This window comes from Anguilla rostrata, chromosome 8 (genome assembly GCF_018555375.3).
Source record: "Anguilla rostrata isolate EN2019 chromosome 8, ASM1855537v3, whole genome shotgun sequence".
Taxonomy (NCBI): Eukaryota; Metazoa; Chordata; class Actinopteri; order Anguilliformes; family Anguillidae; genus Anguilla; species Anguilla rostrata.
Genome location: NC_057940.1, coordinates 52,452,682 through 52,464,466, shown reverse-complemented (window position 1 = coordinate 52,464,466; position 11,785 = coordinate 52,452,682). Strand labels below are relative to the sequence as shown.

At 43.4% G+C, this 11,785-nt stretch overlaps 1 protein-coding gene across 19 annotated transcripts in view; it reads left to right on the top strand.

Moving 5' to 3' along the window:
• Positions 1-11,785, top strand: part of LOC135262000 (CD209 antigen-like) — a 104,991-nt gene that overhangs the window by 12,889 nt on the left and 80,317 nt on the right. For 2 of the 19 annotated variants that reach the window (XM_064348746.1, XM_064348742.1), the window contains exon 4: positions 9,841-9,930. The exons of 14 other annotated variants lie outside the window; for them this stretch is intronic. In XM_064348746.1, the coding sequence (XP_064204816.1) occupies positions 9,841-9,930 (90 nt within the window). Of the gene's footprint in view, positions 1-6,316; positions 6,383-9,453; positions 9,580-9,840; positions 9,931-11,785 lie in introns of all 19 variants that reach the window. 3 more of the 19 variants (XM_064348743.1, XM_064348747.1, XM_064348745.1) reach the window with 3 other exon arrangements.

Sequence of the window (11,785 nt, the reverse complement as noted above, 5' to 3'; positions counted from 1 at the left end):
ATATCCATAGTAATTAAGTGCTGTAAATGTACCTGTGGACTCCCTGATGTGTCCTGTGGTATAGTGTTACGTGCCATGTGTTTCTTTTGTGTGGACTTCCCTGCCTTCACCTGTAAATCACCATCCACCAAGTCCCACCTTCACCAATCCCCACCCTCCGTATCAATTCTGGACAACCAATCAGAACTCGCCACCTCTGCTATATAAACCGTGATTGTTTGTAATAATGGATGTCTGACTTGTTGCTCTGTGTTGTGTAGTATTTGACTCTATGTTAATCACTCATTTGAACTTGTCTTGTTTTGTGTACACTTCCAAGGCTTGGGACAGGTAAGACTGGGGGCTCCTGTACATATGCCCGTAGGCTATGTTGTGTATAGATCCACTAGTCCTTAGGGATGATTACCAACCAATTGTGTTTTCAGTCTGCTAGTTAGAGTAGATAGGCCTTTTGTTTGTGTACTTGATACACTAGATTAAATTACTCTCTGGTTTAGCTAGCTTGTTTTTCTGTTCTTTTGGCAACATCCAGCGTCCGTTGACCCTGGTAGTGTGTGTCTGGGATGTTGTATGTCCGGTAGTAGTTTGTTGCACCTTTTTGTTTTGTTATCACAGTAAAACACCCATGCACCGAGTTGCTGCTTTTGTCTGTGTTTGATTTATTGTTGTTACCATCTATACAGCCTTAACATCGCCCGGCTATTTTAACATCCAGTTACATACCCCATGCACCCCTAGACCCATGGGGTCGTAACATATAGTCTTATGTTGGCAGTTACGTACAAATCATTTTGCTTCTTTATGAAAGTTACTGTATGTTTTTTAAATTGTCAAATATGTCCCAAACTGGAGTATGTCCAGACTTCTTGGGTCATGTACAACTAAAGGTGTAAATAAATGAGTAGGTCACCTACATGCTGAAGGGACGAGTGCCTGGCGCCCTCTAGTGTTCTGTGTTTTCTATGCCTCTGTTTATTATTTTTTCCTGGCTTTGCGGTCATAAATTCAGTGTTTATGGTTAGAGTAGCTTTCCCCAGGGATCCCATGCACTAAGATTTTCATTAATTTAAAAATTTGAATGTCACTAATTGAATATTCCATTATATAATAATTATAATAATAATAATATTTGTGTGTGTGCGTGCATGCTGTACTTTCCCAAAAGAGGGTGCTGTTGCTATATAAATCTGAATAATAACAGCACTTCAAGTTCTGAAACATTTATAACACAATACTTGTGTTGCACAAATATAAATTATAAATATGTGCTTTGACCAGAATCCAGAAGTACTAGGGGACCATCTGGATTAAATCAGAGCTCTTGGGCCTGTTGCTAATTCCCACAGGCGCATACGCCCGGCTCAGACTATGTGTGCGTGTCAGTGGAGAGGTTAACGACTTTAACCCCGTCAGCGCTGGGCAGCACAGAAGGTGCCGAAAGATGTGCCTAAACAAGCCGTGTTCAGCAGGAACTAAATAAGTAATTATCTATGACAACAATGACTGAAAACTACACTGAATCCAGAGATCACCCAACAACATGGTTTCAAATAGAACCACCCAACTTAAATGGGTAGTTTTGTATAAAAACAAAAGCTGCTTTAGCAGTTATTTGAGAGCTTTAATAATAGAACATTGCCTGAAATGGCAGGGCCTCCAGGCTCCCCAGGTCAGATGGGTTGAATGTGGAAGGAAATGAGGGAGCGTCTATCTTTATTCTGATTTTCTGCCACTTGCTCTCTGCTCTGACCTCAGAAGGTCAGGGAAAATGAGCACAGCGGTACTTCACTGTGAGTGTTTGGCGCCCTCTAGCGTTCACTGTATTTAATATTCTCAGAATCTGTTTAATGCCTGACTGTGAGTGTTTGGCACCCTCTAGTGTCAGTGCATTCATTATTCTCAGGATCTGCTAAAGAAACATAGAACGACGCTACCCAGTCCTGCTCCGGGAGATCTACTGTCCTGCAGGTTTTAACTTTAGCCCTCACAAAGCACACCTCATTCAACAGGGCCCATCCTCCCATCCCCACTGTCACTGTCCGCCGTAACCTCCGCTCCCTATCACCCTCTTCTCTTGCTCACAGAGTGACTGCTTCCCTCCCCACTCTTCAATCATTTTCCAAGCTCCCCACTAACTCTGCATCCTCCACCCTGACGTCATCTCTCTCCTCAGCACTCGACTCCCTATGCCCCTTCGTCCCTAGGCCAGCACGTTCATCCCCTCCCAGTCCATGGATGTCTGACATCCTGCGCACCTCCAGGGCCACCCTCCGCGCTGCTGAGAGGAAGTGGGCCAAATCCAGGGACCCATCTGACCTCTCAGCCTATCAGTCTCTCCTGAAAGAGTTCTCTTCTTCTGTCACTGCCGCTAAGGCAAAATTCTACCAAACCAAAATTCATAACTCCATTTCTAACCCTCGTCAACTTTTCTCTATTTTCTCTTCTCTCCTCAGCGTGCCACCTCCTCCACCCCAGTCTTCCTTCACTGCAGATGACTTTGCAGCATTCTTTGACGAAAAGATTGCAGACATCCACAGCTCCTTTGCCCCCTCTGCGTCCTCCGCCCCCTCTGCGTCCTCCGCCCCCTGTTTCTCCACATTTTCTCTCCTCTCAGACACTGAAGTCTCCCAGCTTCTGCTCACCCACCGCCCTACCACCTGCGCCCTCGACCCTATCCCCTCATCTCTCCTTCAAACAATCACACCAGACATCCTCCCTTTTGTCGCCTCCCTCGTGAACTCATCCCTATCTTCTGGATGTTTCCCCTCATCCTTCAAGAAGGCCCACATCACCCCGCTGCTGAAGAAACCCACACTAGATCCTTCAGTCATTCAGAACTACCGCCCGGTATCTCTCCTCCCTTTCCTATCCAAAACACTCGAACGTGCTGCATCTAACCAGCTCTCTGCTTTCTTCTCTGAGAACAACCTGCTTGATCCCCACCAGTCTGGCTTCAGGCCTGGCCACTCGACTGAGACTGCACTCCTCTCGGTCAGTGAGTCACTCCATGCCGCACGAGCAGCCTCCCTCTCCTCTGTCCTGATTCTTCTAGACCTCTCCGCTGCATTTGACACTGTGGACCACTCTACCCTCCTGTCCTCCCTGGCAGCATCAGGGATCCGCGGCACAGTCCTTGACTAGATTGGGTCCTACCTCTCTGACCGCTCCTTCCAGGTTGCCTGGGCGGGTAAGGTATCACTACCCCGTCCCCTCACCACCGGAGTTCCCCAGGGCTCAGTCCTTGGTCCCCTTCTCTTCTCCATGTACACCAGATCCCTTGGCCCTGTAATATCTGCCCATGGCTTGTCCTATCATTCCTATGCCGACGACACGCAACTCTTTCTCTCCTTCTCCCCATCGGACACACAGGTCCCCGCCCGCATCTCCGCTTGCCTGAGGGACATACAGAGCTGGATGGACAATCACCACCTGAAGCTCAACCCGGGAAAGACGGAGCTAATCTTTATTCCTGCTCTATCCTCTCCCATCCTCGACTTTTCCATTTCCATAGGGGACACCGTAGTGACATCATCACCCTGCGCCAAGAATCTCGGAGTGATGATGGACAACAGGCTGTCCCTCTCCAACAACATTGCAGCAGTAACCCGGGCATGCAGATTTTTCCTATACAACATCCGCAGAATCCGCCCCTTTCTCACCACCTACTCAACCCAGCTCCTGGTCCAAGCAATGGTTCTCTCCCGCCTGGACTACTGCAACTCTCTTCTGGCTGGACTACCGGCATCTGCCACCAGACCCCTGCAGCTCATCCAGAATGCTGCGGCTCGTCTGGTCTTCAACCTCCCCAGACACTCCCACGTAACTCCCCTGCTCACTAACCTCCACTGGCTGCCTGTTATAGCTCGCATCAAATTCAAAACATTGGTTCTAGCATACCAGGCAGTCAAGGGATCAGCCCCAGCATACCTTCACAAGATTTTCAAACCCTACATGCCAGCCAGATCCCTCCGTTCTGCTACCTCAGGACGCCTAGCACCTCCCCCTCTTCGCACCTGCACTTCCAGAACACGTCTCCTGTCTGTTCTGGCCCCACGATGGTGGAATGACCTCCCTGTGGAGGTCAGAACAGCTGAGACTGTGAACAATTTCAAACGACGACTGAAGACCCACCTCTTCAGGCTGCACCTCTCCCCATCCCTCCCTTACCCCCCTGTAAATGACTAAACTTAGGGGTGTAACTAGGCAGCTGTTTAATAGGTGACTTAGTTGATGCGCCAGTCTTAACGACTACTTGTATTTTTATTTTTTATTTTTCCATAGATTGCGTTGTTGCCGTTCTCGTTGTTAGTGTTAATCAGTTTAACCACCAGGGTCCAAGTTGAACTATGCGGTTGTTCCCTGTACTTGGACCGGTACTTCTCTCTAGGGGTTTCGTCATACTTGTTCCTGGTTATGGTTATACACTTTGTTGTACGTCGCTCTGGATAAGAGCGTCTGCCAAATGCCTGTAATGTAATGTAATGTAACAGCTCTAGCATTAATACTTAAATCTGGCCCTCGAATCCAAATCCGGCCCTGGTTTTCTTTTCCCCCTGATAATTAACTGAACAATTAGTGCTACTGATTGGCCAGATTGTCTTCACACCTGGCTCCCAGGTAAAAACCAGCAGTTCTTGGACCTTGAGGGTCGTGATTTGAGTAACAAGGAGCCACAGATCTTGTTGAGCTGCTAATTAGTAGAACCTGGTGTGCAAAATTATGGTTGAAATGAAAACCTGTAGGACGGTAGATCTCCAGCAGCAGGGTAGGGCAGCCCTGCTCTGGAATGACTGAATTACTCAGCTTGAGAGGGTAGGTCACCTACAGAGCTGAGAAAACACATTCTGTATAACCCTCCCATTCTTCTCAGGGTGATAAAAAAATAAATAAATATCCAGAGTTTAACGGCAGTGAAAATCTCTAAAATGTATTTTTTTCAGCATGAGTTTGTGGACCACTGCAATATAAACTGTACGTCCTCAAATGATTGCATTTGGTCTTCCCATTAGGTACCAGTAGCGCTGACTATTTATAGCTGTGGCTTCCTCGTTTATTTTTCAAATTTTCTGACTGGCTAGAAGATGCCACCATTTCCTCTGTGTTTGTAGTCACGGGGGGTTTGGCTTTTGCAGACACTCCATCATGTTAATCAAGTGTTTTTTACCCCATTCAGCACAGCTCAGAACAGGCACCTTACCTCACTTCAGTGTCTCCCTGCCGAGTATGTGAGATGGACAATGTCTACAGCAACGCAGAAATAGTGTTCTCTCACCTGGAGGAGAGGCAAGGTCTCTTCAAAGGTGAGACCTTTCTTTACATTACATTACAGGCATTTGGCAGACATGCTTATCCAGAGCGACGTACAGCAAAGTGTATAACCAAAACCAGGAGCAAGTGTGTTGAATACCCTACAGGGAAGTACAGTTCCAAGTGCAGGGAACGACAGCATAGACTTTCTCTTCTGCTCTACTCTAATTCTTTGAGGGAATATAGCTGTTGTCTGTGCTTGGTCCGCTCCTGTGGCTTGGTTCTGGGTACCTTTCCTCTCAGAAATCAGAGCTTACGCAGGTAGCGTTCAAACCCAAAATGTTAAACAGCAAGCACTTATACTTTCAGCAAGATTTAGTCTTGTTCAACAGTCATTTTATGCCATTGTCTTACAGTGTAGGTCACTTGGAAAAAAATCTCTCAATCACTCTTTAAAATACTACTTCTGTCAGTGTGTTGCTATTTTCATAAATTAGTTCAGTTGTCACAGTCATGTTATGTACTGCGTATCCTACTGGTGTTCAGGACTGTGAGTATAGCATTTATTTTATGACCCAGGGGAACCCCTCTAAAATGAATACTAACTTCTCCACATCTTATCTGTAATTACTTTTTAATCAGCTTTCCTTTATTTATGGTCAAGTAACAGTGTATTATATTTAACGGACCGTGTATTATATTTAATATTTAGCGCACTTTCACAGTTATTCACTTTCCTTGTGTTGCCCTGTTTGACCTTCCTTCTATCACGCAGATGCCGAACACAGGAAATGTGCGTTCTTTACTGTGAAGGGCTACAGCATGAGTAGGTGGATTGTGGTTGTGAGATGTGTTTCAGAAACTGTGCTGTGCTGCTCTGAAAATGAAACCTGCAGTCGGTTTTCTGAAATATATTTTTGAAATGTTAAATCAGTGTTCTAGATCTCATCGCTGTCCATCACCAGTGGCAATTGTTACAGCAGCATTAGAATGTTCAGTTAAGAATGTTCTAATCACGTATTTGTGATCTTACAACTCGAAGGGTTCAAAATCTCTCTTTCTTCCACAGGAGATCAGGATATCCATGCCAATGCTGCTGAGCAGGAGTCAGGAGAGAAACAGAACTGCCCTGTCGGTTAGTATATTCAGTATATGCATCAGAACTCACTTAGTTCACTTTATTTACAACGTTTACAGAGAGACAGATGCTGTTCTTCATTTTCAAAAAATAGTTTATTCGTTTCCATGGAGGACCACATTGAAAATAAGCATTTTCAGTAATGATTTCATGGGAGAATGTTTTGGGCAGGCAGACCTGTTATTTTTATGACAGATGCAGTGTTTCCTGTGGAATTGATCTGTTGGCGTGGTGGTGGGTGTCTGAAGGGGGGGGGGGGGGGGGGGGGGGGGCGGGGGTGTAGCAAAGGCGAAAAAGGTTTAAGACTATGAAAACATAACCTCTTGAGACTTCTTAAAAGTTTCTTAAAATATATAAATCTATCTTTTAGCTCTGACGAGCTCTTGATACAAGGAATAGCAGTTCGAAAGTTTTAGATGTGCTTTAAAACCATAAAAGGTTTGTTAAGCCTTGTATTGTTTGTAAATAATGAAGCAAAATAGTCCTGTATTTTGAGTTATGGTGGGGTGAGAACAATTAAAAGAGCACATTGTCCATCTAGAAGTTCTATCTTCAAGAATAGAGGACTAAATAACCAAAATTGATACTCAAGAAAAGTTACATATTGCACTTTAAAAGGGACATTCTTCTGCTAAGTTAACTCAATTACCATGACAAAACAGTACTTAGTTAGAATGTTTTATCTTTTTATTTAACAATATAATTTGAGTTGGGCCCACATTCAAAGACCTCTCTCTCTGTCTCTCTCACACTCAATGACAGAGTTTACATGCATTGTCCATGCAAAAAAAAAGGAAAAAGTGAGAAAAATGGCTTTAAGGATTCTGTTCTGTTACATTCTAATTCTACTGAGAAGCATGATACAAAAATGTCCTGACTAACTTAGATGCTTGATTAATGTATTTTTTATTAGCTAGTGTTATCTGTATTCATTTCTGGAAACTGCAGCAGCTTGTGAGACTGCTCCTCTCGTTATAATCATAATCGTCATTAGAATGCAGCCCTCTTTGTCGGCTGTAGCAACTGTAGCCTAACTCTCAGTTTTGCTAGCGCACTACATTCACAAAGCCTTAAAAATAAACACTTTCCCTTTCATTTTCATGGTGAAAAAATCACCATGTTGTAGTATGGAAATGGAAGTAGTTGAATCACTCAAACGTTTTAAATGCACAAATTTTTTTTTTTTTTTTTTAAATGCGCGCTGTTTTGGCGATTTGCCAACAATTTGCGGCCGCGATATCGGACGGGTTTCTCCAGGTCACCATTTTAATCAGATGTATTGTACCATTATAACAGCAGCTCTAGATAAAAATAAAAAAGGGTAGGCACGTAACGTAGCGCAACTGGAACAGGTTCCGCTTCGGCTCAAACAAACACTGTTTATTTTCAGATAACATTACATATGTATCACATTTATTTTTTACTTGTCCGAACAGAGTAAGGATCCGCCAGTTGTCATCACTGAATGATAGTTAACGCCAGTGCTTGAGATGGGCAGGAGCTGTCGGGACTTGTATATGAGTACCGACTCTTCTTTTGATTACCAACATTCATTTATTTTAAACAGTATGTATTTTGAGGTGTAGGTACCGGCACGTATTTTGGTCCAATTCAAACACTGGTTAACATAATGGTATTCTGGTAATATTTGAAGCGTCGCTACCTACCTTTTCGTTGTCTTTCGGTCGCTGAAGAAAAAAAATGTGACGCTTTGACAGACAGTTCGACCTTCGCGCGCTGCAAGTTTTCCGACCACCTCAGAAAGGAGCAAGCACGGAGCGCGCGGCCTAGGCTCTTTTTTAAAATAAATATGTGGACGCGACAGTATGGTTTTGAAAGCGCATTTAGTCAGAAATATTCAGAAGGTTTGACATTTTTAATTTATGATTTTAATATATAGGCTATATACAGTATATATAATTTTTTATTTTATAATTTTTTATTTTATTTTAATTAATCTTTTTTTATTACGGTGTGGCGGCAAGGACACGGCAAAACCTCACCAGCGGAAACGTTGCAGATGTATAACCTTCAAGACTTTTTGACCGATGGAAACAGACGAGGCTGGAAAAGTAGCAGACGCATGGTGTTCTTAAGCGTTTTCTCACTTTGTTGCGGCATGGTCTGAATGGGCAATTAGCCATATCATGAGTGTTCAAATTCAGTTGCTGATATCAAGAATTCTAATTTTAACTAGTTGAAATTGAATTCTTGATATCAAGAATACTAATTTTAACAAGGACGGTACGGTGATGCAGTGGGTAGCACTGTTGCCTCACAGCAAGAAGTCCCGGTCTGGGCCTGTCTGTGTGGAGTTCTCCCCGTGTCCGCATGAGTTTCCTCTGGGCACTGGGGTTTCCTCCCCGGCTCACACGGTCCAAAGACATGCAGGCAGACTAAATGAGGCTCTAAATTGCCCATAGGTATGAGTGTGTGGGTGAATGGTGTGTGTGTGTCCTGCGATAGATTGACGTCCTGTCCAGGGTGTATACCTGCCTCTCGCTCAATGCACACTGGGATAGGCTCCAGCACCCCTGTAACCCTGCCCAGGATAAGCAGGTATAGAAAATGGATAGATGGATGGATGGATGGATGGATGGATGGATAATTTTAACCAGTTAAAATTCAATTGCTGGTATCAAGAATTTCAATTTTAATTAGTTCAAATGTAATACTTGATTTCAAAAATACCTATTATAACTAATAACTAATGTCATTCATGATATAAAAAACAAGTTGAATAAAACCTTAAATGGCTTGCCATAAAAACACCTTTTTCCACTTTCCAAATGCACACCATCTTCCAGCTACCAGTTTGCATCCTCTAATAAACTCCCCTGTTCATGGTTCTGCCTACCAATGTGCAAAATTGTATCAGAGAATGACTGATCTCGAGACTAAACAGACAGAAACATGGAGATAGATAGATAGATAGATAGATAGACCTGGTGTAACATTGATATAAAAGTCATGTTTACTGGCTGTAATGCCGAGAGTAAACTTAACTCTGGCAGTTGTTAATGATATCACACTGTGATTAAGTCATACCTCCTGTCTGTTGTGTACAGAACACACACACTCCTCTCCTCTTTCTGCAGCTGGGAACGGTGGTGCCCCCTGCAGGTGCAGCCTGGCCCTGCTAGCTGTACTCTGCTTTGCTCTGCTGGGTGGTCTTACTGCTCTGGGGACCCTGTGTGAGTGTCACCAGCTTCCCTCTAGTCACCTTCTTACCAGAGTAACCCTCCTCTGAGCCACTACTATAATACTTAACAAAAACAACAACAACAATAATAATAATAATAATAATAATAATAATAATAATTCTCATTACAGATGGTATCACACAATTTAAGTTTCATGAGACTACAACATTAAGTTTTGGAGCCAAACAACGGTAAATATAAATCTTCTAATTCAAATTTCCACCATTTCTTAAATCTGCCTTCCTGCCACAGACGTTCAGAAAAGCAACCGATCGGATGCCCTGGAGGAGGAGAACAGGGAACTCTCCATCTCGCTGTCATCTGTGGAGCAGAGGCTAGCAGGTCAGTCTGAAACCGCAGACTTGTGGCTGAACGCACACGAACAAGCACACATACGCCAAACTTAATTTAACAAAAATACTGTACATTTATAAACTTAAGTTCTTAACGTACACTGGGTGGATCTTGGAGAGGGAAAGGCTCATGGGTTACTTTCTCTCTTGGCTTCACTCATTTCAGTGCGCAAACAGAAAAGACTGTAGTACCTGTGTACTGTGGAAAAGGCTAATGGAAAGGCACATGATTCATTTTCCTTTAGTGGTAAAGAATGTCCTATCCATTGCTTTCCAGACCACATACAAGACCAGTGTTTATACAACCAGTGCTACCCACTGAACCGCCATGCCTTTTATATATATATCCATCCATCCATCCGTTATCTATACCCGCTTATCCTGAGCAGGGTCGCGGGGGGTGCTGGAACCTATCCCAGCATGCATTGGGTGAGAGGCCGAAATACACCCAATCTATCGCAGGGCTATATATATATATATATATATATATATATATATATATATATATATATATATACAGTACTGTGCAAAAGTTATAGGCAGGTGTGAAAAAATGCTGTAAAGTAAGAATGCTTTCAAAAATAGAAATGTTAATAGTTTATTTTTATCAACTAACAAAAAGCAAAGTGAGTGAACAGAAGAAAAATCTAAATCAAATCAATATTTGGTGTTGGTTGTGGAGAGTGCCGTCTAACAGGTTGGCCCCTAAATTTCCCACAGGTGTTCATCTGGGTTGAGATCTGGTGACTGCGAAGGCCATAGCATGTGATTTAGATCATTTTAATAGTCATCAAACCATTCAGCGACCCCTCGTGTCCAGTGTATGGGGGCATTGTCGTCCTGGAAGACACCACTCCCGTCAGGATAGAAATGATAGGATAAAGGAGATCAACTCAGAATAGCTTTGCATTAATTTGCAGTGGCCCTTCTCTCTAAGGGGACAAGTGGATCCAAATCATGCCTCCCACAGCATAACAGAGCCACCAGACCCCCTCACTGTAGGAGTCAATCATTCAGTGCCACATGTGCACTCACCCACTTAACGAGAATATGGTGAAGGATGACTCATCTTTCCATATCACCTTTTTTTACACACCTCTGTAGACCAGTGCCTGTGGTTTTTGTACTGTCGAATTCACACAAAACAAAGCTGCCAACTGCAAAGTTGTTAAAAAGGTGTTGCATTGGCTGAAATAGCATCGCACTTTATCGAGTGTGGCACTGGAGCGTTTGTGATGACTAATTTTAAACAACCAGTGTGCTGCTTCCAGCAAACAGCAGCCTAAATGCCCGTACATGTCTTTGCATGGGGGGGATGGCAAACTCAGACGTCATGATAAGCTACTTCCCATTTTATTTGTACCCATGCAATATTTTTAAAGTTAGTTGATAATACAGAATTTTCAAATACAAAGTGTTTGATTTAATGGAATTAAATCAAACACTTTGTAATTAAATCAAACACCCCCCATCAAAGACATGTACTGGCATTTAGGCTACTGCCTGTTAGGGGCAGTGCATGGGTTGTTTAAAATGAGTCATCACAAATGCTCCAGTGCCACGCTCAATAATTCTCCCCATCTGACATTTAGCAGATGCTAATAACACACCCTCTGTAACCAGTGCCTGTGGTTTTTGTACTGTCCATTCACACCAACACATCGGCCACTGCAAAGTTGTTAAAAATAGTGTTGCATTGGGCTGAATAATAGCATCAAGCACTTTTCGAGTGTGACTGGACGTTTGGTGATGACTAATTTACAACACCAGTGTGCTGCTTCCAGCAACAGCAGCCTAAATCGCCCGTACATTTCTTTTTGCATGGTGGGATGGCCACTCAGACG